This window comes from Lepisosteus platostomus, chromosome 13 (assembly GCF_059453375.1).
Source record: "Lepisosteus platostomus isolate fLepPlt1 chromosome 13, fLepPlt1.hap1, whole genome shotgun sequence".
In the NCBI taxonomy this organism is placed as follows: Eukaryota; Metazoa; Chordata; class Actinopteri; order Semionotiformes; family Lepisosteidae; genus Lepisosteus; species Lepisosteus platostomus.
The window spans coordinates 36,946,624-36,974,300 of NC_142623.1; the positions used below are offsets into that span (position 1 = coordinate 36,946,624).

A 27,677-nucleotide genomic window follows, 5' to 3' on the forward strand; every position below is an offset into this window, starting at 1 on the left:
AGGAGGAATATAGAATATATGAATAATCAGGTCTCACACTTGAAGAAGGCTCCACGGCCAAACGTTGTGTTTTCTTTCTTTTCTTTTCAGCATGGAATAAACCTATTACTTGTTCCTTTGCAGCCTACGCATGCTGACGCAGCTCCCCACCTGAACTACATAAGGAGGAATGCTTAACATGGTTAAGGCTCATTGCTAAAAGACAGTAATAAGTTACTGTTTTCTTTCTTCTTTTTTTCAGCATGGAATAAACCTATTACTTGTTCCTTTGCTGTACTTAGTTATACATGATTTGATGCATGCTACTTTCAGATACAGTCATAATGAGGATACTTCAAGACACAAACCTAGCTTAAAAATGGCAGAAAAAGTTAGTTTTAATTCAGCGCTTTTATTACATGATCATAGATACATCAGACATACAGTACAGTCTTTTCAAAGACAATTAAAAACCCCAGGTCAGCACTAAACAGATGCATGTAAATAAATAATAAATTAGAGAAGTAATGTAGGACAAACAGCACATCTAGCAAAGCCTGAGGTTACATAGCCAAAAGGGAATAGTTGCAATAAAAACAGATGCAGTTTAAAAGGAAAAAAAAATCAGGAATAGTTTCTGCCCACAGGCATTTTTTTTCATTAGTGTCTTTTAAATCTGAATAATTTTCATGTTGATTTGTGTATACATTAGTAATATAGTTGAAAGTGAAAGTCTATGAGTAAACGTTGTTTATGATATTTTCATGTAATAATTAAAAACGGTTAAAATTTATGAGAAAGGAGTGCAGTATAAAATAGGTCCCATTCTATGTGATTGGTCATAAATGGTAATAAAAGAAATGGTGCACACAAAGACAAGTAGTAAAGAAATTAAAACATGAGAGATGACCAGCACTCACAGACACATTATTCTGCATTATCTGGCTTTGTAGATCAAGTGCAAAATTCTGCTCTTGGAGTGAAAAATACAATAGTTCCGGGATCTTCAAGAAATTCCATAACTACCTGTGCATTGAATATGCCAACATGAAAAGAAGAACTATGCATCATAAAAAACACCTGCTGAACTATCTACAGTATCAGGGATATATGCACTTCTACAGCTGCAAACAGAAGTGGACATGTTATGCTTTATTTCTAAAGCCCCTTCAACTTTGTACATGTTTTTCTGCATCTATTGACAAGACCTGCATGAGCATGAAAGAAGCAAATTACGTAACGCCTATTACTCCGTGACCATGAATATCATGAACATCAAAATAAAGCAAACATCGATGCTATACAAATTCAAAATCTGTGTTCTCAAGTCCCAGCTAAAACATTCACACTTATTGAATACCTAAGGCTTTTTATTTTTTAAATGAAAAATGTACATAAACATATGGGTGTGTCGCTTAAAACTTACAGTGAAGTACCTTGAAATTGTTTCCTAAGATTTCCTACTCTATAAAGAAATTACAGCATGAACGGAAGTGAAACAAAACTCCATATTGCGATTAGAAAAAAAAAACACTGAGATTTGAATAATGCTTGAGAATTCATAATATAATTAAGGAAACTATTATGGATAGTAATTCATAGCTTATGACATCTACAGCTCATACATTCAAACTAGACAAAGTAATTATAACACTGAACTCCAGTTCTCTATTGTGCAAACTCTCTTAACCAAGAGACTATGTTAATGTTGGATCACACTATGGAATTTAAGGAAGTACAAACTCTACAGTTTTCCGACTACTATTGTAAAGCAGCATGAAATGTGGTTTGCAAAACTGAAAACATTTATATATTATTCTGATAGTCATTTAAATGTAGATCATGCACAGTCAGAAAATAAGCTCCCAGTTATGGCAGTAACACCTTAGGACCTTGATGTATATTTGGGCTGTGATTCACAGTGTTTCTAAAGGTAAACATTAATCACGTGATTATTCCATGTGGAACTCTATGTAATTGGTTAGGTTTTAATATGGAAATTATGCAATATTGCAAACTGTTGTACAATGGCAATTCCTTCTTTAAACAAATTATCTGAAGATAAAAGTCTTGCCGGTACCTTATAATTCCAGGTCACAGTTGGATATTTAATCAGAGCAATTTAAACAGTTTTAAGGCTTGGAAGCAGCATTAATTCCAGGTCAATGGATTCTAAGGCAAAACAGCTCATATTAAAGTGTATGTTTTATAATACACGTTAAATGATAAAATCGAATTGATCTCCCAGTGATTAAAATGCACATCAGACCCAAATACATCAGAATCCTGAAACACCTGATGCCGAGCAAATCACAATAATGATGTTCCTTGCATTCAATTTACCTTGTCTTAAAGATAATCCAGCAAAGGGCTGTCTGATAGAAGACCACAAATCCAAATATTTTTAACTATCTACTTAACAACAGTCTTGCTAAAATAGTTCTTCCTTCTTTCCACACAGTCAATCAATCACAGTAAATCTGATAATAAAATAAGTACATCAGTTAAGGCTAGATCTTTAGACAATAAAAGGCAAGTGACGTTACATTTACTGTATGTTGGGCTATCATTTATCAGGGAAAAAAACTAAGCAGAGAATGAAGAAAAAAAACAAACTTACCAACATTAGAGACTATCGGAGGTAGTTTTATTTGATTAAAATAAGTTTAAAATGATCGATATTAGATTTGCCTGTAGACAACATTAAGCTGTTGCTCATGAGTGAAATCACTATAGCAGCTTCGTGCTTTTCTTTAACCTCTGCTGGAATACTAACACGTTCTCAGAGCTTTTCTGCATGTCTCTGCTCCAGGTATGGTACAAAACGAGATATTTAAATGTGATCTTTTGTATCTTCAGAGTCTAAAATATGCTTTTCTCAAGTGACTGAAATCCAGCTTCACATGGGGTGCTGTACATGTGTGTACATTTTTCATATTTACGCATATATTTGTATTTTAATATGCAAAGCCTTTTTTCTTACATCCTGTTATTTGTAAACCCTTAAAATTAACATACTTATCGAATAATACCTTTGGTATGACACAAGCGTAATTCCACCAATATTCTCAGTTTTAGGAACATGAGAACAAGATGCATTGAAAATACTGTTCAGTGTGTAACTGTGGATTCTGGCAATTAGATAATGTGCAAATCATGAAAGTCAAACTAATATTAAATTGTTTCTGAAGAAATTTTTATACATATGTTTTTTAAAAAAAACAACAAAATAAACAAAAATCCTAATAAAGCCAGTAGGTGTAGCTGGAATCAGGAGTAATACGAGCATATCCCAGGTTTAGCGCTTATCCCAAACTCTGGGTGTTCCAAGGCCGTCTGAACCAAAAAGGGGAATGTGGAAGGTGGTTAATGCATCAGCGATATCCGTGACAGATTAATCAAATCATCAGCCCGAGAGCAAGGGTAGCTCACATTCACTGGAGGAGCTGACCTGCCTCTCCACTGTCCGCTGGGCCTTGCAAGCTGCCATCTTAGCTCTAATGTCCACCTTTTTCTCAAAGTAATCCACCAGGGGGGATTCGGTCAGGATGGAGGCTAGGATTTGCTCAAACGAGATGGACCAATCCCCATCCAGGCTGCTGCCCCTGCGCTGACCTCCGCAGCCAATCAGCACTGTGTCGTCGGAGATGTCTTCACACTGCAGTGAGCCTGCGCTTACCATGGAGTACGAAGACACAGAGGTGTCATCTTTGGTATCTTCATCTGAAGCCGGCAACTGGGGTACCTCTGCCGGTTCTTCAGCAGCCTGGGAGACCTGAGCCTCTTTGGGATTCCCTCCTGGGCTTTCCGCTGGCCTCTCCTCTTTAGGCATGTCTGAGACCGGGCCTGCGACATCATTGTGTTCGGGTTTTTTCCCCCCATTGCTGGAGAACTTCTTGCCAACCTCTCCTATTTGCAGCAGGAGGCTGGCCACTGTAGCAATGGAATGATACAGCTCCTGTTCACATGAGTCTTCGCTGAACATATTGTAGAGGGTTTTGCAGAGCTCAATAAACTGCTCCTGTAGTGGGCAGAGAGATTTGAAATAAAAAAAACAGCCACAGGTAAACCTTTAGTACCCTTGAACAAGGTGTAGAAAACATCATGTCACACTCATATGGTCTACCTTAGATGGCTTCATACCATTTAAAAAAAACACTCTCTCAATTTTCCAGGAATAATATTGGCAGAGGTCTCAATAATTGTTCTATGCGTTTTAATTTACCTTTGTAAGACTGCTGCTATGCAGATTTATGTCTCTAAGGTCCAGAGTAATATTTCAAGTGTACTTAAAGTAATTTGAATTGACCTTTTAATTTGTTGTAAACCTTAAGAGCTACTTGACATGAAATCAATTTGAATATATGCACTTCTCTTTGAAAAATGTATTTTATTTTGAAGGGGAACTGATACAGGAAAAGAGAACTTTGGATGCATTTATAATATAATAAAATAGTTTTTGTTAATGTAGAAAATTTGAAAAGTACTTATAATAACTCGTATGTTTCTTTCCATTATCTACCTGGTTCATCTTGGGCAGGTCTTTAATAGTCTCTTTCTTGGGTTCCTTTTCCTTGGCCCACATTCGAAGATAATATTTGTAATCCTGGGGCTTCTCCTCTGCCAAATGGAAAATCACAGATAGGAATTCTGTCATTGTCTTTCCTTGCTGCAGCAGACTGACAGTGGCTACATGAATGCTTGGAAGGTGGAAGATCACATTCTGGAATCTTTTCAAAGTTTACTATGGAACCTGTCTTCATCCTTCTCCAAACAAACACCAAAAAATCTATGTTCCCATTTTCATTTACAAGCTCTTAGATGTTGGACTGCCGTACTCCTACAAAAAGGACAGGTCAAGTGTTCTACGTTTTCCCATTGTCTCAAAATCTGAACTGTACCCCCTGTCAATCAGTATTTAAACCACCGCACAGGGCACACTGCCATAATGTGAGCAGTGAAGTAGTGTCTGTGGCTCTTAAAACAACTTAAGGAATCCACATATACCTCAAATATGTGCTAATATCTGTCACTTTCCAATTGATCCAAGACCAATCAGGCCATTTCATGTTTTGCCTATTTCTTAAACACCTTGTTTTTTGCTTCACCTTTTAATGGTCTACAGCTGCCTTTTAATTGTGTTGCTTTTTACCTTGGTCTTAAACGTCCTTGCGATTACCTGAAATTAACACAGAACCTTGAGATGCAACGCATATAAGAACAAATTATAAATCAAATCTGACCTAAACAAATCCCAAACTACTGCAAGACCAAACCATGTAAAAGACACATCACGAAACAAGCAATTATTTTCTTTAACTGCCACTTTACACTTTACCTTTCTTGTTTTCTGAATTTCCATTGCTTGTCCCTTCTTCAGTTGCAATAGGTTTGGCATTCTCCCCTACAGAAAACGACAGGACAGACAATCCACTGAGCACTAGCATTGTAACTTAATTATACCCAGTTCATTACTTAATAGTCAAAAACCTTAATGTTTTATACAGCCTAAGCTTGAAAACCACAGTGACATGGTGAAAAAAATTAACAATTTTTTCCTGTCAATTCCCTTACTCTTGATACATTTCTCCTATCTGTCTGCTCTCCATCAATAATTAAGGAACACAGGTAACTAAAATTCCAGAGGGAGAAGTCTTTAAAGTCACTAAACTACTAGACATAGTTAACAACATTTTACCAGCCAACTCTAACCAGAGAGATAGGAAAAATACTTTTCAGAGCAGAAATCCACAGAGCAAGACATCAGAGACAAACCTGAGATCACTTCCTGCAGCAGGAAGTCCATTTCAGACAGGAAGGGAGAATCTGAAGAAGCAGGGAACAGGTCACAAGCAGAGTGTAACAGAAAGGAAGACAGATCAGGAAAGCGAGAAAAAGGCAGAGTTCACAGAACAGCGTCTTCAAAATCTGATCATGCTGCTTTGCCACCCCTTTTCCCTGAGAACAGATTTCTTCTAACAGATTGTAACAAAAGCAATAAAATGAGATTTCATTAGTGACAGAGTGCCTTCCAGCTAAAAAAGATTCAAAGACCTTACTTTGAACTATCTACCACCGAGCCAAGGATTTAATAACAGGCAACTAAGATCAAAGTCATGTTTTATAAGGCATTTGTGTGGAGGGACATACCTTGTGGGCTGGCATCATCTGTGAAGAACTGAGTGGCCTCTAGTGCCGATTCTGCCTCTTCTGGACAAAGGGCTGAGGAGCAGGCAGGAGAGATTACAGGACTCAGCACTATACCCTCATTTATCCTACTACATGTAACAATTGTTAGGAAGCTCGAAAGAGACTTCAGCCATTTTGAACCTAAACACTCTATTTCAAAAGAAATGTTAGAAAAGTTCTTATGTTACCTCAGTTTCCAACCACCAAATTATTAGACTGGCTTGTGTGGGCTTTTACCAATCCTTACAGCTTTCACACCCCTTCATAGAAAGCTATCATAAAGAACAAACTATATATTTTACTGTGCATTCATTATTATTTTGACATGCACTTAGATACTAAGCACATAGAGATCTAATTAATCTTTTATTATTTTATAAGTCCACTAGATTACAAGTTTAATTGCTAACATGAAACAGACCATTTTGTATAGCAAGCTGGAGAACAAAAATCTAGTTACTACAACAATACACTGCCAGAATTGTTTTGTTCTTTTGTCAGCACAATGGGAAGTAACACACGAAAAAATAAAAAAGCTGTTCAGTAAAACACAGTAATTATTTTTAAAGCCAGGTTCCTTTAAAAAAAGTAAATATTGTACTTCTTGTGGTGACCTTTGCACAACTGACCTGGGCATGAAGGAAACATGAAGATAAGACAAAATAATTTGTTTTCTAAAGTGACTGGAAATGTTTAATCATTAGAGGGCACTCATAATGACACAGAAAAGTTCTAGAATTCCAGGGCAGTGCTTTTCCTGTGCTTGATTCACCATACCTGGAGGCAAATGCAGTTTGAAAAGCATCTTGAGTTTTTCAGTCATGTCTCCATGGTACATCCCACCTGACAGAGAAGACCAGAGTTAACATGGGAGGTACCTCATGACAGACTCATAGGCAGACTAGATGTAAGGTCCACAGCTTCATAATTCATATTTAACCCAAATTATTTTAATTTTGTCTTTCTATATGCTGTATATTCCATAAGTTTTGTATAACAATGTCCAGTCGAGCACTGGCTCCGACACCCTGAGGAATCACTTACTGAGGCCCGTGACAAACTCCTTGAAGTTGATGAGGCCGTCCTTGTTTTGGTCCAGAAGCCGGAAGAGGCGTGCAGCAAGAGCGAGGGTGTGCACCCCGCAGCTCCAAGGCGTGAGCGCCCCAAATAGCTGGCTGAACTGACCCACGTCGATGCGGTACTGCTCCAGGTAGGGCAGGCTGGGGTCATGGCGCTCTGCTGCGCTGGTACTTGACCCCCAGTAGCAGCTCATGATGTGTTTAGCCTGCACACCGCCAACCAATCGCAATGTTAGAGTCAGATGTTAGAGCAGTGTTAAGAGTCAGATCCCACATTATAGTGAGACATGTACTGCTGTACTTTTCTAACATCAATAAAACATTGTTTTCTTTTTCTCAACTCTCTTCTGAACATGCTAGTGGTGGGATGTGAGTTTAAAGATCTTCACTGAGAATCAAGGGTCGGCTTTTGCTAGGAGTGATGAATGAAAAGCCTTCACTCAACCAGAGAGCGATCGTGGTTGCATGAAGGCTTTAGTTTTATTTTACTTACAGTACTTCTCGCCATTGTTCAGCTACACAGGACTGCACACAGAGTAAAGCAGAGGAAATGTACACTCACCTTGAAGAGAACATATAGCTCTTCCAGCTCATCTATACCGAAGGCTGACTCAGTCATGATAGCTCTCACCTGAAAACAGACAGAAAATATTACACCTTAACTTCACACTGTCAGGAATGTTTGACTCTGTTCACACAAACAGTACAGTTCTACAGGCCCATGCCAAAGGGACCTCAGTCATTTTACAATGACTGAAATAAATTTGTTAGATTGTACATTTTGCAGCCTCTCATCAAACTAGGCAAACTGGTTGCACATGTACATTTAACAAGAATTAGAACCTACTATATATAGTACCACAATCTTTCTGTATGCTGTACTCACCACACTTCGTTTCGCTGTATCCTCTAATGACTGAATCACTTTCAGCCTCTGCCTGAATCTCATCTGCTCAATGACATCTGCCCGCAGAGTGCCAAATTTCTACATCAAGCAAGAAAGACAAATGAATGAATGATTCAGCAAAACAATATGCATTATAAGCTCTTGAGGGGAACATATCAGGGACCACATAATGCAATTCAACATGCTGTGAAATTGCAAGTTCAGTTTCTAAATTCCTTTACCTTAATGTAATTATAGCAAACTGAATTTAGCAGTGTGGTTACAATATAATACCTAATGTAGACAATGAACGTTTCTGTAGCAGGTACCACTTGAACAAATCTGGTAATTGTGAAAACTGCCTTTGGTGTCTTTTTACATCTGATTCCTTGGCTACAGTCTCTCCCTGCTCTACAGGTACAGTACATAAAGGAAGACGTCTTTGATATGAACACGGACCTCGTAGGATGACTTTATGAGGTCAAACACATCTATTTCAGGTGGTGGCTCATCCCCGCTCGTCAGTAAGGCATGGAGGTGAGGGATGGGTGGAGAGGGGGTCTGTTTGTTCACAACATTGTCCAGGTACCTTTGATGAAAAGGACAGAAGAATGAATGCCCAGCGGGCAACACTTACATCTCTCAAATAATACAAAAGCAATAATTTGGCTTTTGATTTAAGAGAGAAAAAGTTTGCTAAATATAAATTTAACATTTTTTACAACTAATTATGAAACAAAATCATGGCAAAACACATGAAAAATCTTGGGAGTGTTACTTATTAGAGGCCATTCCAGCTCAACAGAAATACCTTTGCGTACTGTGCTATAACTGTCAGACCACTTTTTATGTATTGCTATGTGTATATAATAACATAAAAAAGTGAAACTGTTCACATTCTATTTCATGGTGGGGCTTAGGCTGTGGAAACTGAAAGGCTTTAGTTCAAGTCCACAATATGCACAGAAGAACTTTATCCTAAACATAAGATTTTGATTCCCAACTAGAGACCCCAGATTTCTGTGAATATAAAACTATATGGTCATATTTATTATTGTATCATAGATACAGATAATATGACCAACATTATAAGCTGTTTTCTGGAAGTATGAAACCTGAGCTCCACAGATTTTCATATATGTTATATATTTTTGTTTATGCTATACACACAAATAAGCTCATTACATTAAGGTACGAGCCTTTGGGAAATCAGTAAGCACAGTCCGCATGTCATGCAGGATTGTGCTTAAACCCTTACTGACCTCCCCAGGATAGTCATGGCCTCTCCTTCATCACTGCAGGCCAGAAGCTGCTCCATGTTGGCGTGGAGTACAGCCAGAGACACCTGAAAGATGAGCTTGATGCCCTCATAGAAAAAACAGTCGACGACCAGAACCGCGCTTTCGAAGGGCATGACGCTGAGAAAAAGAGTGAGGAACCAGGAGAGTGAGATGGTGGAGATGACGCCAAGCTCCTGCATGCGCTCGTACAGAAGGGGAAGGCATTCCCGTGTCAGCTCTTCAAACACACCCTGGTCCACCAGAGCTCCTGAGGAACATGGACACAACAAGATGCCCAAGTGAGACGCACATTAAACAGTCACAGACGAGATAGACCCCCAGGTAAAAGAGGGAGTTATAGGAGACACAAGTAGAACTTAAGGTAATTCAAGCTGAATTAATGTTTACAGACACAATTGATCCAGTAGAACAGAATGTTTTGCAGATCTCCTTCTGCAAAAGTTACTCCACAATTACAACAAACTAACAATACACATGCTTTTCACTGAATACAGAAGAATTACAAATGGGTCATAAGTCACCTTACAAACAGGTCACAAGTCAACTATGGTCTAAACAGAATCAATGAATATTCTAGTTTCCTCAAAGCAGACAGATACGTTTTTTAAAGCTCAAGTTAAATGTGTGATGCATCCTACTTACCAACCACCCTGGTGTTGTAGTAGTCTGGCAACATCCTCTCACACAGAGCCACCAGCAACCAGAAAGCCTGCTCCTCACTGCAGTAAAGCAGCAGCACCGAGGTGACAATATTCATTGCCTGGGTGAACGGGAAGCAATTTCAATTACTGGGCATTGATTAGATTAGTTGTTAATACTTTAACAGTTTACCCCTTTCTTTTTGATATGTCAGGACTTCATTTTGCAAAACAGTTTTCTAATGAGCATTTGTCGAGTCCCACAAATACATATATTTTCTGTAATGGTGTATTCCAAATTGTGTCATTTAATTCACATTCCTCATAAGTTTTCTTTTGTGTCGACCAATAGAAGCTAATTCCAAAAAAAGGCTTGCTATGAATCAGCCGTCTCATTCTAAAACTTTCCAGTATTACTTCTCTAGAACTGTTTACAACCTTAAATGTGGAGCCCAGGCAATGTTTTTGAGAACAAATATCAAAAGTCTTGAGGAGCTGAAGTTTTCAAATCCTCTTTAAATATTTTTAAGACTTAAAGACCAGATTGTAAGCTTGGGAAAAGCAGCACAAAACGTTATAGAATTAAAAGCAGTTTTTCTTCTTGTTCTTTCTTTAGATCCTATCACCAGAGTTTATTTGTCAAGCTTTCCAGTACAGTCCTTTTTTGTTAAAGACGGGACTTGAAATAAATACATATCCCCTGAAAGTGTGCATTTCCTCACAATAACCCTTACAATACAACTGACAATTGTGCTAACATCCACGTATGTAACAGCGCGTGCGCCAATGCCTGCGGTAGCCTCTGACCTGGCAGTAGCCAATGTTAGGGTTGCGACAGGCGTAGGCGGTGAGAACGCGGCGCAGGGCGGCGATGCCCATCTCGTTCTGGAAAGCGTGGTGCTCAGGCATCGAGCGGTGCAGGTCCCTCTCGATCTCCTCTGTGGCCAGTGTGCAGCGCCCCATAGACTGCTCCACCAGCTCGGCGTAGTAGCCCGGATGTGTTGCCATTTCGTTCTGTGCCCCTGCGGGAAGCCAGAAGTGCCTTTCATTTCATGCTGTCAACGTAGTGTAGGACTTATTCGCATTCTTTTCTCCCCACGCCCCCATTTCCTTTTTTTTTTCTTATGACTGATTCCATGTGACCTAGAGTTTAAGTATTTAGATAAAAACGTGGATCATAAAAGTGATTTCAGAGGTTTTTGGTGATTAACGATTTAGGCAAATTCTAACTGGAATCTGTGGATGTTGGGTCCTCGCTGGATCAGAAAAGGGCAAAAATGAAAACTACACCATACATTTTAGCAGAAATGAAATTTAAACTTTCTTTTCAATGAGATATACAGTAAAGTGGTGAAAGTGAACAGCTCACCATGCAGTTTCCAGTGCAGGTTCTGAGGATTTCACTCAGAAAAGAGCTTTTGGGAACAGAAACCAAAGCTTGGGATAAGCAAGATTCTCTTCCTCACAAATTTTACTTAACTAGAACAAATGCTTCTGTCTCATAACTTGCCTTCATATATGAATAAGTATTTTCTGATTATATTTAATCATACAGATTTCAGTAATAATTATTTTAATTATAAATAAAGAGATTATAATCTCTTTATTTAGAGACTATACAAATGATACATTGTAAGAATGTGTAAAAATGAGCTTTACCGTTTTAAATTTCCAAAAAGTAAAAAATGTATAAGGACCATGACAGTGAGAGCCCAAAACAGCTCTCACGACAGATGAACTACTGAAAATATGTCTTATTTATCACTATTTCTATGACAACTGGATAGTGCTTAATAAGGAAACTTCAGCCACAAAAAGGCAGGTCAACTAAAACAAATAGGTCACTTAGAAGGCCATACATGAATGAGAAACGCTTTTAAAAAAGATTATTCTGTTAAAGATTTGTTAACCTTACAGTATCAGCAATATCCCTTTAAATACTATTGGTCTAATTTAGGCCTACCCTCTTGTAAACACCTCACCTACCCTTGAGACACTGTAGGATTTCTTGTTAGATACACAGTATGCAGTAACACCTTCACAAATTAAACAATTTTGTATCCGATTGAAAATTTGGATAAAAGACAAAAGCTTTCATCATCTGAACATTAGCAGACGCAGCTCAAATGCCTGAATACCTGAGAACAGCAACCACAGCTCTCCTCGGAGGCTGTCAGGAATGCCTTTCAAGACCAGATCCCGCGTCTTTGATGTGCGGTACATACACACCCCCCGGCCATACTCAAAGAAATGGATATTCCACAACTCCTCCTTCATCTTCTCCTTGGTCTTGTCAAAGGAACAGACGTGGGAAAGACAGGATTACGCAATTAGAGGCTGCTTCGCCGACATGTTTCCAGAAAAGCAAAAACATGAAAGAAAATCACACATCATGAAGGCTACAAAAAGTAGGAGGCCATTTTATGGAATTATTAGACCTGGTCCTTGTGGATCACAGCCTAGCAGGTTTTATCTGAGTTTTTCAACAGACAACATCTTAAGTACTGAAAATAATCCATTGAACAAATACTTGCTTGATAGTTGGATTGATATCTTGTAAGAAAAAAAAGGCAGTACACCCTGTAGCCTTTAAGATGTACAACATTTCGCTATGAAGAAAGCACATTTGCATTATTTGCTATGTCCTGTGTTTTCCTGACCCGCGGTGGTGGACACTCACTGCTTTGGGCCCCAGGTCCTCAGGAGCGTCCCTCCTGAAGATGCTGAGGAGGCCCTGGGCAGCAGTGGGCAGGTCAGGACTGTAGAACCGTCCCGGCTGGCTGGAGCCAGGTGACGGGGGGCTGGCAGACAAGGGAAATCCAGGACTGGGGGGGTCCTAATGAAAGAAAGAAAAAATATCTCCATGTCTGACCATTTCTCTTTAATACTATTTTAAGTATTAGATTACCGGCATGGGTGGAATAGCCTTAATTAGCAATTTGTTTTCAATTATTAGGGTCTCACTTGTATACATTATCCTTTATGTACTACTTTATACTAAATTCCTTTGCTGCAGTCATTCCCCTAGTGCACTGCAACACTAGAAAGATTTTCAACAAGAAAATAGAGAGCTAATGGCATAATGTCACTGAAAACGTACATGAGCTTATAAAGTGCCAAATGTGTCCCCTGCATACAGATGTTTTCATAGTAACATATTACTTTCACCTAATACTTAGGGATATTACTAACATCCCATAAGACACTGGATTTAATATTAGGAACAAAAATAGTGCACAAAAGAGAAGTGAGAAATCAGAGTGGACAAAAAAAGCAGAGTGGAAACTAACCTTAGCAGAATGCTGAAATAACAGAATGGGTGAACTTACAGACTGCTCTTTCCCATTGTGCCAAAGTTTCTCGGGGGTACGCTGCAGGAAATCAGAGATCCTCTGCACCAGAAAGTCCTGGTCCTTCAGATTGGCAAACAGGAAAGTCATCTTGCTCTTCGTGCTAATGGACAGAGGGCTAGGCAGTACACTGCTGCTGTCTGCTTTCTCTACAATTGTCACCTACACAGCAGGGAACAGGAGGCAAAGGTTACCGCCCAACTTCCAACAGGTAGTGTGAAAAGCGAAACACACTCCAGTGATTTCTATCACATAAGCCCTCAGTTACATTTAACCACAATTTTGCATATTCAGTCAACTCACTACTTACGTGCTCACAACTTACACGGTCGGCCCCAGAAAGTAAAAAATATCGAAAAAATTGTTTATTCCCTGAAAAATTCGTCAAGCACGTCTATATGAGCTAGTTTAGGAGCGTATACAGTAATCTTATTTACTTCTATTTACTGTTTTTATATTTACGTTTAATATATTAAATTACCATAAGAGGTTAGTAGGGTTTTGTTTATAGGGCTTATAAGGGTAAAATTTGACTATACTCATTACTGAAATCTGTAACCCCTGTGTAAGTTGCGAGTCGACTGTACTTAATATGTAACATTGTGAATCATATTGAAACATTTTGAATTTGTGTCTTCAGAGCATGTAAAAAATAAGTAAATTTTACTCAAATCAAGTACTTTATATTCCCCCCAATGATCCTTATTGCATACAATTCAGTTTGAGCCCAATAATACGCTCACCTCTCGTAATGGGATGATTAGCTGGCAAAAGTCCTCTTCCTTGCTGGAGAAGCAGATGTAATTGTTGGAGACGTACATCTGTCCTGCCACATGCATCTTGCTGAAGGGGGTCCACAGGGTGCAATCTGTGTGACCATCCAGCTTCTCATCTTGAGTCAGCCGGAAAGTGGCGCGGTACCTCTCGTTCTTCGCACGTGCATCCAGATCCCTGAAACCACCCAGACGCAACCAATCAGAAATCAGCTGCTAAAATCTGTGTGATGTGAAAGATACACAGAGTCCACACCTTAATGTGACCTTAACCTCCCGGTTCCTCAAATGCTTTCCGCATTCTCAATCTCAGAAACTCAACTAGCAATGCACTCGTGAAGCCAATTAAGGCAGAATGCAAATCTAGGTAAATTAACTGAAACTAATCTCAATCCACATAATGCTATCTCAGGAATATTTTCCATCTGCAGGTGTACTGTACGTAACCATCTAAGCTAAAGTAAAAAGTAATATATCTGAAAGAACTCCCCACTCAAGCATTTGTGAAGATGATTAATTTTGAAGGCTTTCTGTGGCCATCTGCCAACTTCCCTCTCTTTAATTGTTTTAAACCACCAGTGAGGGCAAATAATGCTTCTATTCCTCTAAAGCAGGGATGTGAAACTAAAACCTGCAGTGAGATGTAACATGCATTCCTCTGAGAGATGACGCCTATTGACATTTATAAACTATAGTTTTCAATACATGTAAGATCTGACCAAACTCTTTTTTCTCTTCCAGCAACATACTGTCCTATCGGTAAGTAAATTCTTTATAGACAAGGGATGAAAATATCATCGAAGTTGTGGTCAAAACAAAATGTTAAACGTATTGTTTAAAATTTATATATTTTTGGTATAATTTGTCTAAAACTTAACCATATAACAAATAATGCAGCCCATGTAAAATACATCCTCCTTCATGTATCAAGTCACTAGTGCTTCATAAAAAAAAACAACGGTGAAGAACTGTTTACATTTAAAAGGGGAAGTGACTTGAAGACGTACATAAGACGCAACAAAGATGAATGACTGTACCTCTTCAGTGCAGAGACATTTTTCAGAGGTTTGCAAGGCCTGGGGAGTGAGCGGTCAGCAGAGAAGGACTCGTTGTCAAGCAGCTGCCTCATGGCGATGTTGGCCAGCTGCTCCATCAGTTTGAAGGTCTCATTGATATTGAGGAACATGGAGAAGTAGTGCTCAGAGTCCCGGGTACTGACACGGATGCTCTCTGGGAACAGCAGAGTGGCGTTCTTCTCCAGCTGAGTCACATCAGTCCACTGGACCACCAGCGTCACTGCAGGGAAGGGGAAGAACAAAAACGGTTAGCGAATGGTGAAGTTCTGGCAGATGCAGCAAGTAACAAAAGACCACACACTACCAATGTCAGTGACTTCTATGTCCTACGTTCTTATTAAGTAAAACCTGACAATCAAGAAGGTTGTCAAGAAGGCCAAGACCATTATGGAGGGCCTCACCTCCTATATTGTGAACTTACACTCCTCCCATCTGGGAGATGCCTCTGTGTCCCAAGGTGTAACAGTAACTGACTCAGGAAATCTTGCGGTCCCACTGCAATATCATTCTCAGACAATGTAAAGAAACGTGCTTATTTCCTGTAACACTACTGCATCACCTTCTCTGCTGGTAACATTGGTATCGTTTGTATTGGACAGTGCAGTAAAACAATTATTTCCCAAGTGAATTCTGAAACAAGATCAAATGTACAGTTTGTAGCCCCCCTTCCTATGTGTCTGTAAGGAAAGACTAACTATTCCACATGCCTGATATCTAGCACCAAAACCTTGCTGGCTGATGGATAAAGCACAGCACAGGGTTCCCATGTGAACGATTCTCCAGACACGTCTCTCACCTTCCTTGCCAAGCAGGAAGGAGTAGAAACAGAGATGATTGACACTCAGATAGAGCCAACCCTGGCGAGGGACACGTCCCTTCCAGTAGCTGCAAGAGTAGTAGTTCACCAGTTTCTCCTCATCAGGCATTCCAAACAGCTTCCGCATCTTCAGCTCTGCCTCCCGGAACTTCCCCGAATCCTCTTCCTCGGTCGTCTCTTTGCTCTTGTTCTCCTCTGCAATGATTCCCTGGAGGTTATGAAGGAAATAAACTTCGGTAATCAGGCTTTCACATGTAACCGCAAGCACCCACCACCACACAAAACAGCCTGCATTTTCATACCTTGAAGTCCTGCAGTCTGGGTTGCATATGAACATATTTTCATGCTCTATTTTGGAAATTGTACTATGGATAGAAATAAGTCTTCCAACAAAAAATTTAGCATAACAGATTTTAAGTATTCTACTATTTTAAGTTGATCAGTGCAAGGTAGTACCAATTTGTAATGCATGAACAGTCAGGAAGAGAAATAAGACCATCTAGTCCACCCACAGAGACAACATTTAGACTCTGTCTGAGATCAGACAAGATTTTTGTGTGAAATCTAAATGAGCCTTATCCACAGACTTTTAAAAAATAAGTCAGACTAAGTAAATTCTCATTTCATTTAATCTCCAGATAAAATAAAAAGAAATGTATCTGCTGGTACATGTTTGGTTGAAGCTCAACCTGTTAAATCTCCACCAACAAGAAGTGCTTTGTCAGGGTGAGAATACCCTTCCCATTTAAGAGTTCAAATCCACAGCAAGCATGCTTAATGTAACATTATTCACCATATTCTCCTCCTTCAGCCTGACCTACCTGGATCTTGCCCTTGACAAAGGTTGTGATGTCCTCCTCATTTTCGAAAATGGAGAGGGTCTGTAGCAGGTTCGCCTCCAGCCACTCCCAGTGCTCTGTGATTTCCTTACGGGATGAGCCTAGGAAAAGGCAGCAGACGTCTATGTTAATAATATTCCAACAGAGATTGCATTTCACTGTGACCTCCAGAACCAATGTGAAAACTTTTGTCTTCTAGCAGTTAAAGTGGGAATGCAAATACTGCACATATCCAGCATTGCAATATTACTACTTAACCACACTGTAGGTGGTGTTACTGGGATCTGTTCATTTAACCTTCAGCAAAAGTTATGCTAAGATGCAATAAAGCTGACTTTAGCAGCGACAGTGACTAAACTCTACATAACAAAAAACAGAACCAACACCCATCAACAGGATAAAGCAGATCAATGTCTGCTGCATATCAAAAGGCAAGACTTGGAGCAGGGCAAAGCAGATCAACATGAGTTACATATCAAAGGACAGGACAAATATCCATAACAATCCATAAAACTGTGAAACCAACTTCCTTAAGAAACCATACTGTATATAAGTATTGGAAACGCCTTTCAGGGTGTCTGTTCTGCAGGACAGACCCAGCGTGCATTGCTGTCTTTATCGAGCTCCATAAAACTGAATCTGCACAAGACTGTGTTCTGCTCCTCTGATGAAGAATTTCACACAACATGGTGAAGAACATCCACACTGATTAAAAGGTAAAAAGCCCTCAAACACTGTACTCACCACAGGCAATGCTCCAAAAAATCTGAGAGTCCTGAGTTTGGTGGAGTATCCTGTAGGGGGCAACTCTTGCACTGGAGTCCAGAACGACATCTAAGGTACCCACCAGCAAACCTAAAAACACAAACAACAAGCAGTGAAGAAGAAAACCAACAAACGCACATAGAAGATGGATACTCTATCTGTTACTTTACAATAATGAGCAAAATTACCAGTTTTTAGTGTGTACTTTAGAGCAATATTAAAATAATAGTTACCATCTGCCATGGGAAACATGAGCAGTTGTAGTTAAGAGATGCATGTGTAATTACACTGCATGTTTAGAGAATTAAATACAAATTCCAGTGCCACAAACTGTATTGGTTTATCTGTACTACAGAACGACTTCAATGCAAATTGCTCAGGACACTTTGCAAACACAGTTAAGCACACATCTACTGACAAACGTAAAACAAAAATGGGTAAAACAATTTTCTACATTAAAATTACTGAATGCATGCCCATGTGACCTCATTAGCTGTTTTAAATTCCTTCAAAATTAATATCGATTTCACATGCCGTAAAGTTCCAGACAACTTTTTTCTTGTTAAAAATTGTCATTCATATAAAACCAGGAGCATCTGAATTAAAGACAAAAAGAAACGTAACCTGCCATTCATCATTGAGCGAAACCACATGACCTCTATCGCTGTCGCAGAAGAAATAAAACTGGCCAATTCAATTCAGAGGAAGTCACATCCTAAAGAATCATTAGTGTGCTTCCAATGGCCTGCTGCAGAACACAATTAATCTGTGCTGTTTTTAAAGTTAACCGGTTTATAACAAAAGTGTTTCACTTTTCAGTTTAAGAAGTTCACCTTACAGTGTAAATACAGTGTCAATAAGAACGTTGAAAAAATAGCAAACTATTACAAAAATATTTATGATAAAGCCTGCTGTAGTTGCTGGAATACATCATAAATAAACAGTAATAACCCTTCAAATCATTATTTTAATGTCACTGGCACTATGAAATCACGTGAATGTTATATTACAACATGCACGAGCAATTAGGTAAAAACAAACAGTACTGTAATTTGTAATAATGCACACCACGACAACAAAGTTAAGAAAGTGGAGTGAAATCCAGTACTTCCACATTTCCTTTTCTCAGATATGTACGATTACTGAAAAAAAAAAATAACGCTGTTGTCAGGTGATCTGAATGACAGAATCCTCTTCCTTCAGATTGACAAGAAAATACACCAAACCGAAAACACGATTCCTAGCTCTTCCCCAATCGGAAAAGGGGAAGAGGTGGGACTCCTAAAATTACATGACACCCTTTGATATCTCAGTATTTGGCCTATAAAATTCCAGCCTTAGAAACACTGAGGTGACGTTCCAGAAAATCGAACTTAACAGCATCACGAGAAAAACACAGACCTCGACAGTATTTTAACCACCTGTGAGATTCACGTCAAGAGTTCAAGCAGTTGTTCCTGTTTGCGTCTTCGCCGAGAATAGCCTAATTATCTTCCCGTGAGAGAAGAAAGACAAGCTGCTGTTTAAACGCTTCTTGTTGTTATACATTGTGTTTAATTACTGTGTTTACTACCGATGCCCCCCCATAAAAAGTACAACAAAACCCTTCCGGTCTCTTACTTTACAAAACATTTTGAAAAGATGTTATCGTTCAGTGCCTCAGCATTTTTAGCTGAATGTTTAAGTCTATTTTAGGCTATATACACACAATAATAAACGTATATACTTATAAGTTATAAGTCTCTACAGGCCAATTTCACTTATTCATAACGTTTTCCCCCTTAAAACATAGGTCAAATGAATCTTGATTCCTGACAGTGCTGTCGCGTAAGCCTTTATATTCAATGTTTGGTTTCATTGTATATAGGCCAACTGTCAAACTTAAGAACATGGAGAGATCAACTAAAAAAACACTAAACCAGCCAGTTTGCGAAGTCGTTTAGTTGTCTTTTCTAGGTAAGCAGGTTTGCTGTCACTAGTTAAAATGCCTGGTTTACTGTACAAGAAAAACAAGCACAATCACTTGGGGCAGTAACATTATTTTTTTGGCTCACCCCCTCAGGCGTTAAGCTGATCTGTCTAAACAGAGCCGAAGAAGAAAGAAAACGTATGAATAATCAAACATTTGCAGTTTAATCTCTTACCTGTGAAGCCCCCTCCCTTACCGTGCCCCTTCCTCCGCTGGAGAATAAAGAACGGGTTCGCCCTTTCGCTAACCCACAGCGCGTTGGCCAGCAAAACCTCCTCCGGTACGATCCACATCTGCACGTTGGGAAAAGACTTTCTCGACTATCAAAACAAATAGATCTTGGGTTTTTTTTTTTAAAGGCAGGTCGTGGGAAGTTGACTGTCGTTCGTATGCCGCAGACGTTCTGCCTGCCCCCCCTATTTTTGTTTTGTTTTAATTTACTCCATGGGCCGCCTATGCGATCTTGTGTTGTCTGGTGCTGCAGTGAGCCGTCCCCCCTTGCAGCCACTGACGAAAACACAGCCCCAGCTTCCCTGGCGTCACGCTGTATCTTGGAGGCAGTCCAGAAGAAGATCCAGGAGAAAGGGGGGGAAACACACGGTTCAATTCGGTTTATTTGGCAAAATTCATAATAACGAAGTTGCCATGAACAGTAAAACGATTTAACTGCTATCAGGATGCACGTCGAGTCTGATGTATCGTGCACTGTGGCTATGTACTGTACTGTAGGAATGAAGATGCATGACGTTTGTTATGGCTGCACTGGAAATGTAATTTTAAGGCCGTTTAACGACTTCTGCTCTTGCTGGTTTTGTTTGTGGTTTTTTAAAAGGGTTTTCTAAAGACATTTTAAAGACATCAAATTTCCAGGGTTGAGGTTCATTTTTTAGGATGTGCGTATGAGGACCACGAGCATTTACATTTCCCGATTAGAGATAATGCAGTTTATTACTCAAGTTGGAAACAGAAGGAAAAAAATGGAAATAATAAAAAATTCCATCGGGTAATATTAGACTTTACGTCTCCAAGGTAACTTTCTTCCCTTTCTAAATTTCGCATCTCCACCAACACTGTTTTACTAATTTAGGAGATCCCCCTAACCTATTTTCAAATATTATACTAGCGGTTTCACAAGAAAGAAACTCATTAGAAAGTACTTTTTTAATAGCAAGCAAGCAAAATGAGTTTTTTAATCAAATCAAGAAACAGCAAATGAAAAAGAAAATTTCAATTAAATAATGAATACATATTGTTTAATGTAACTACTGAGGTAGTCATAAACCGACATATCCTCATAACTAAGAGGACTGCGAAAACCTGGAATTTCACTAACTGCAAAATTTTAACAAGAACAACGGTCTAATTATATAGTATTTGAAGCCCAATAAAGGTAGAGGACTCACATTCTTTTCTGTTGGTAAGCAGAGCGGAGCTTTCAAGAAAAACTAAGAGTAGAATCTCTTGTACCTTTAGTCATTTGACTATTATATCTATGTAAGCTATTATATCTATTAGTTCAAGTAGGTAACTGTGTCAGCATGCGTAAGCTGCAATTATATCTATTATACTGTATATTCCTTTATGCAAATATGAAAAAAAAACCTTTCTTGAGAAATAATTTTGTCAGCGGTCCTTATTTTTATGTCGAAAATCACTTTATTTGCTGACACATTTGACATAAAGGAGCCAGGTGAGATGAATCCTTTTATGTGGCATAATAGAGTTAGACTGGAAGACAACCCTCCAGTCAGGAAAGAATTGCTGCAATGTGGGGTTAAGATGATCACTCTGTACCATTAAGTTGTGATCAGACTCAACTTTGCATACTGAACCAAGGATTTCATCCAATCCATGCCAGGAACATGTGCTCTACAACACTACAGAACAACACGAACGCTTCACTGTTGAAACTGGTCAGCGCTCAGGGCTCTAGTGTTCTTAAGGTCGGTGCCACGTGTCTACTTTCCAAGAACATGGCAAAACATGATATATCATGAAAACAGCATATCACGTTTTTCCACTTTTGGTACTCCGTTGTCTGGGCTCTTTGCAGACCTGGGCTCACAAATGTGCATTGCCAGGTGACGAGCGGTTTATGCATCGTAACACGACTATGGTATCTCACTGTGGAGTTCTTGGTGGACCAATTGTAGTTAAATTGGTCTAAAATCATGCCCCATAGAATAATGGCTGATGATGCCCGAGGTCGAAATTTGTAGTCAATCGATCTGCAGATGTCACCTAGTTTTGCCTGGCACTTCGATTTAATTCACTGGGCATCACAACATCCTGGACATCCTGGAGTGTGAGCTTCTTCCCATTGTTGCCTTTTGGTGACGATACACATTCATACTCCAACAATCACTTTTCTTTCAAAGTCACTGAGGTGTTCTCTTGCAGTCATTATTATTGACAACCATGCCAGTTGTTTCCATTTTGTGCCAGAACAAATGGACTGTACTCGTACAAAGTACAGTATCACACTGTCTCTAGGTTTCATTACAAATAGGAATGTGTATAAAGTAGTTTTTGTGGTGATAATTAAAAAAATTTTGCACTTTTTTTTTTACTACTCACTTATAAAAATGTATTCAACTAGGAACAAGTCACTAGTGTTTTAGGTTTTGGTGTAGAAAAATAAAATAGATACGTGTTTGTAAAAAATATAGAGGTTTGTTTGTGAGATCCAGCTTTCATTTATTGACAAAGATCACCATTGCCTATTAATATGTCACTTAAACAATGGATACGTAAATACTATTAAAGCTTCTCGGGAAGGATGAGGTGTGGTATTAAATTGTAGTTACATAACAAGAGATCAATTTAATAAAGAGTCTGTAACTTTCTAATATGAGGTGCAGCTGCTCAAAACACACACAAAACTCACACACTGTCCAAAGATACTGATGTGCAGGCACTTGTATTGCACACACATACAAGAAACATACAAGACTTAATCTTGCAGGAAAGTAAAATGCAATACAAAGGCAACTTTTCCAAAATGTTTTAATCTGAAGTCTGAATACTGCAAAGAGAGACAGAAGGAGAAAAGACAAAGGGAATTATATTCAAAGGCACACAGTGAAACAGTGACCCAAACCATAGAGCAAGACCAAAAGACTGAAGCAATATTTGCCATTCACATCTATGACACATATAAAATGAAGATAATAACCAGCTTCTTCTTAAACATTAACATCACCTTTCTCACACATCTTTGCTTGTCACGTACCATATGAACATGCGTTTATGAAACAATGGTGGAGGATTCAGAGATCAAATAAGAATACTGCAAAATTTACAGAAGAATCAGCTTTGCATGTCTTGTGGCAATCAACAATGACACAAATGTCCCAAAGAGGAATTTCTGTGTACTTACACTCAAAGCATTAAACATTCAATGAATTCCTGCCAATACTCAAAGAACCTGAAATCCCATTTTCAACAGTGCAGAAAAACAAAGTTTGTGTGCTACACATTCTGTGCTGCAGATTATCATTAATTACAATAGAGGCTCCATATATCTCTGCAAAAATAACAAATTGTTACTGCTGGTTTCTAATTAGGAGCTTTTAATGACTGAGTAACATTCACTGGCTCCACAGCAAGCTAATGGCTTGTCAGGAGCCAGAATAGTCAGCTCATAGGAGTCCATATGCGTAGGGAAGAATTTATTTAGAAGACACCAAAAACACATTGATATCCCCAAGCTGAAAGTATCATAGTAATTGGAATGTACAGCTGTCCTCCACTTTATACCTGGTTACGGTCGTCAGTCTTGCACTTTAGGCAGAGGAATGCTATTTTAGATCTCCAAGTGAAAAGGCAGAAGGGATGTAGTTACATGTTTCAAAAATAAATACCAGAAAATGAGACGTCAATTAACATTTTTGTTTTCTACTCTCAGTTCTTCCATTTTATTTTAAAAAATGTATTTGAAAGACATCAACATTTGAGATGCATTTTAACTGAATAATAATCATAATATAAAAACAAAACTCTACACCCATTGTGACATTCAAACCAGGAAATATTATGGACACTGGTTGGGCTGACAGGTGAAGATGATAACTAGCTTTAGTGTTCAATGAGACAAAGAAGACTGGTAAATATGGCTGGTAAATAGAAGCTGGATTCAAATTTAAAAAAGCTTATAAAAACATAAGAGGGTGATTAACAACTGCTACTCCAATTGTAGTAACAGCTACAGCCATCACAAATTCATTAATTTTTCAAGTTATTTATATTAATTATGTATCAATTCTTTACTCTACAACCTCTTAGAGTCTCGACATGGGACTTTTCTTTCCAAATACAGTTTAAATAATTTTGAGAATTATCATTAATTCACATATATTTTACAGAAAATCAATTATTTTTGCACATATTTTTTCAAAAATCACTTTTGAAAACAAAGCAAATGCAATTATTTTGTATACATTTATTGCATTTAAAATCTGCAGTAAACGTTTTCAAATAGGACACAAGACAAATAGTAATACAGTATGTACTTTTTTAAGCAACATGCTTTGGTTTGCATGTGAACAAGCTTAATAGTATAATCTGTATTGGGGAACATTATAAAGAGACACCTCAATTTAGCTGGTGAATCCCATTGAAATTCCATACATATTTGGACACTTTAAAATTGCCCTGAACCTTGCTGCAATGTTTTGCAGTATACAATGCTAAAACCTTTGAAGAGGACTTAAACTCTTTTGTATGTGAAAGGAAGCATACTTGCAGAAAGAAATAATGAGTAGGGCTCTCCACATCCTAATCTCTTTACAAAGCCCTGGACTGTTCTGGCTTTACATGTACATGAATTAGTATGTACACGTACATATACATGTAGTACATGTACATGATTTAGTAGTAACAATACTGTAGGCTACTTCTTTTGTACAGTATCTTGGCCACAATATGTAAAAATGAGGAAGATCTTATTTTATCACTAAGACCACTACTGATTTCACAGAAGTGTCTGATTTTTGTATAATCCAGTTTGTCAGGAAAACACATTGGCATACATCCTTTAATATTTAGTAATTTACTTTAGGTGCAGTTCAGAAGTGTTAAAATAATATTTAGAGATGAGTTCACTTTTAAAACCAACTCTTTCTTTCAGTACAATATCTGCAGCTTAGGTTTCTTTTGAAGTAACTCCCCAAGAGGACATCTCTTAGGAATGTAGTTAGTGATTGTTATAACTACATTATATGCTACAGCATTCTAAATACATTTGCTGGTAAAGCAGAACCACAAAGAAGAAAGTGTTAATTATGGGAGATAGAGCACCTCCAGAATAAGTGGCTATGGGATGCATACGTTCATTTCCTTTAAAGGGCAGCCCAGTAAAGGAATAACCCCTTTTCAGTGTTCCATAAGGTCAGCACCACATTCTCAATTCCATGCAAAATCCCCTTTTATTTGTAAAGGACTTCCTGGCTTCACATTAGCAATAGCAAATAGGTATGTATCCTAAACATATAACGTTTATTAGTGCATAAAGCCACACACCAAGAAGGTGACACTTTAAAATCCAAGTTCCGCATAACTTTATGAAGGTGTGATAAAGTTTCACTGCAAATGACATATCTCTTTTTAAACACATATATTAAGAACAGAAATGTAATAGAAAATTAACTGTAAGTTTTTGTGGAACAATTGTAGATTTTTTGTAGGCTATGGCACTGAGTTGTTTTGTTAACAGGATTTTTTTTAAAACGTGAAAATCATGAATTTGTCCTCGCAATTCTGGAAGTCCAGACTGTACATTCTTGCTTCAAAAGCGAACTCCAATAGTTCTTGATCTTAGCCTCAGAGGCAATTCACTGATATAATAAATATATTCAATGCTGAAAAAGCCCAATATGGCATTTTTGTAGATTTTTCTAGTACCACACATAAACGTAACTTGTGTATACACTGACAGATAATTCTACTTGTTCAGATTAACAGATTAACTTGTTCAGATGTACCCTTGATTTATTTTACCCGATTTACCTTCAGTACCTTCTAAGAATAAACCTTGTGACTCTTTAATACCTCAATACAGTAATGAAAAACAGTAAAATGAACTGACATACCATGGCATTATATACTGTTTAGTCTAGTAAATACTGATTGGTTATTTCCTTTAGATTGCTCTGACCTATCTGTGCCATTGTCTTCATCCTGGTCACTGAAATATCAGCCATGTAAGAAAGCATGCTTTTTGGTAGCTGAAAATTATTAGAACTCTGTACTATTAAAATTGCATTTCAAAAGCAATATTAGGGGACTACCAGGGAAATACAATTGATCAATGAGAATTATATACAGCTCGTCTATAAAAACTATACCTTATGCAAAGCACAAGAACAACAAAAAACCTCCTAGACAGTTCTAAGTGAAATAAAACTGCACACACAGGTAGCCCCCTTGAGAGGTTTTGAAGATTCAAGACAAATTAGAGGCCAAGTTATTATGTGGGTTTAAAAAAATCTTTTGGGCAACTATCTTATTTGACACATGGAAAGGTTAAATACCACGAGATACTGATCCACCAAAGAAATTCGTGTGGTGCGAAATGCAAAATACTCTTCAATTAAATATCTTTCAGGTTCAATAAGCCAAGTCTTTGAATCCAGTACCACTTTAACTGCCTCAAGTCAGAAGACAGGCTGTGAGAGATGACTGGAGTTTCTTTGCCAGGCAGCTAAGGGTGGGCAACCACGCTGGCAGCAGAGACAGCGTATTCTGATGCAGTATGTCTGGCTCATGACTGGCATACCCACAACAATGTCAGCTGTGTCAAGGCAGTCTCATTTTCTTTCAAAAGATCCTCTTGTTCTGACAAAGGTCTGTTTTGTATTTGAGAAAACAAAATCAGCTAATCATAATCACAGATGCTTGTGGATTATCTAAATATACTTAAACGCATGGTTATGAGGAATTCGGTTTAAAATCCAGGCAATGCAGATGATTCTTTAGTAAATATTGTTCTTTTAAAAAAAAGAAATAAAATTTTTTTAAAACAGCAAGGTACTTCCCACACTCCCATAATGACATCAGTTCACTATCAAGGATTCTCTTTCATCAGAAAAAAGAATTAGCTGGGAAGAATAATTCTAACAATGATAAATGAAAACCTGAATTATTCCTTTCTTCTTTCGCGACAGGTATAGTACATTCTGTAATGACAGTATGTTGTTTTCACAAGGTATAGGGAAGAACCCCACATTCCGGGTTTTTCTTTGTGCTCTGAGGTTTTGAAGCCTATCCCGGATTGGGGGAACCTGATGAATGGAAGAGACCTCAGGATTTATTTTCATCGTACAGGTCCAAAGAAGTCTGGATATCCGGAAGCTCAATTTCACACACCACATTCCGAGGAGACAATGAGTTTCGGTTGAAGAAATGACCACCTGAAGCGAGAGAGAAAAAAAAGAGAAATACTCACATATGCATATATCAAAGGAATGAATGAATTAGCACTTGCTGTTTAACAACAGAGAACAGAAGAGAAAAAACCGAAGAGAAGTTCCATACAACTGTTTCATGCTAATTAAATAATAAATACACATTTAATACATTGAGGAAAGGATTCTCTGTTATACTAGTTGAAGAACAGTAGGTTAATTCTGAATTATAAATTTTGTGGCATTATTATGTGAAGATAACACTAAAATATACAGAACCTTCCTCATAATTCACAAGCAACGTTCGTGTTAAGTGAAACCTTAGTCATGGATGTGGTTCTTGCAGCTTAACTAATTGGTCACAGAGAAACGTTTTAAGAAGGAAATAACTAAAGTTCTCTTAAGTTGAGAGGAGGCATGTAAACAGTGCAGTCATGTGGTATTTTCAGACGCCAGGATTTACAGCAATGCCCTGCACATGACGAGCTTGAGATTCAGTGTTTACTGTAGATAATTCATTTTTCCATTCTTTTATTCTGTAACCTACTACTCATATTCTGTCATATTATTTTAACATATGGACAAAGGGCAGGAACTGAAATATAGTGTAACT

General features: G+C 38.2%; 2 protein-coding genes across 3 annotated transcripts in view; both read right to left on the reverse strand.

Moving 5' to 3' along the window:
* Window positions 1–375: 375 nt before the first annotated feature.
* On the reverse strand, window positions 376–20,351 carry tbc1d9b (TBC1 domain family member 9b). Of its 2 annotated transcripts, XM_088604527.1 has the most exons (22): window positions 19,837–20,351; window positions 17,672–17,782; window positions 16,910–17,028; window positions 16,068–16,296; window positions 15,233–15,491; window positions 14,166–14,373; window positions 13,402–13,584; window positions 12,753–12,908; window positions 12,211–12,361; window positions 10,880–11,094; window positions 10,077–10,194; window positions 9,396–9,681; window positions 8,593–8,722; window positions 8,134–8,232; window positions 7,810–7,878; window positions 7,213–7,453; window positions 6,946–7,011; window positions 6,130–6,201; window positions 5,755–5,805; window positions 5,318–5,383; window positions 4,502–4,599; window positions 376–4,000 (listed from the first exon to the last, which is right to left on the reverse strand). In XM_088604527.1, the coding sequence occupies exons 1-22, from the start codon at window positions 19,952–19,954 to the stop codon at window positions 3,386–3,388; spliced, it is 3,660 nt and encodes a 1,219-aa protein (XP_088460653.1). In that variant the 5' UTR covers window positions 19,955–20,351; the 3' UTR covers window positions 376–3,385. The 2 variants fall into 2 exon arrangements, with proteins under 2 accessions (XP_088460653.1, XP_088460654.1); XM_088604528.1 differs by lacking the exon at window positions 5,755–5,805 and having other exon boundaries at window positions 19,837–20,350.
* Window positions 20,352–25,068: 4,717 nt separating this feature from the next.
* The window catches only part of rnf130 (ring finger protein 130), a 60,028-nt gene continuing 57,419 nt past the window's right edge, over window positions 25,069–27,677 (reverse strand). Inside the window, exon 9 of the mRNA XM_088604531.1 lies at window positions 25,069–27,070. Within this exon, the coding sequence (XP_088460657.1) occupies window positions 26,961–27,070 (110 nt within the window). The 3' untranslated portion in view covers window positions 25,069–26,960. The remainder of the gene's footprint in view (window positions 27,071–27,677) is intronic.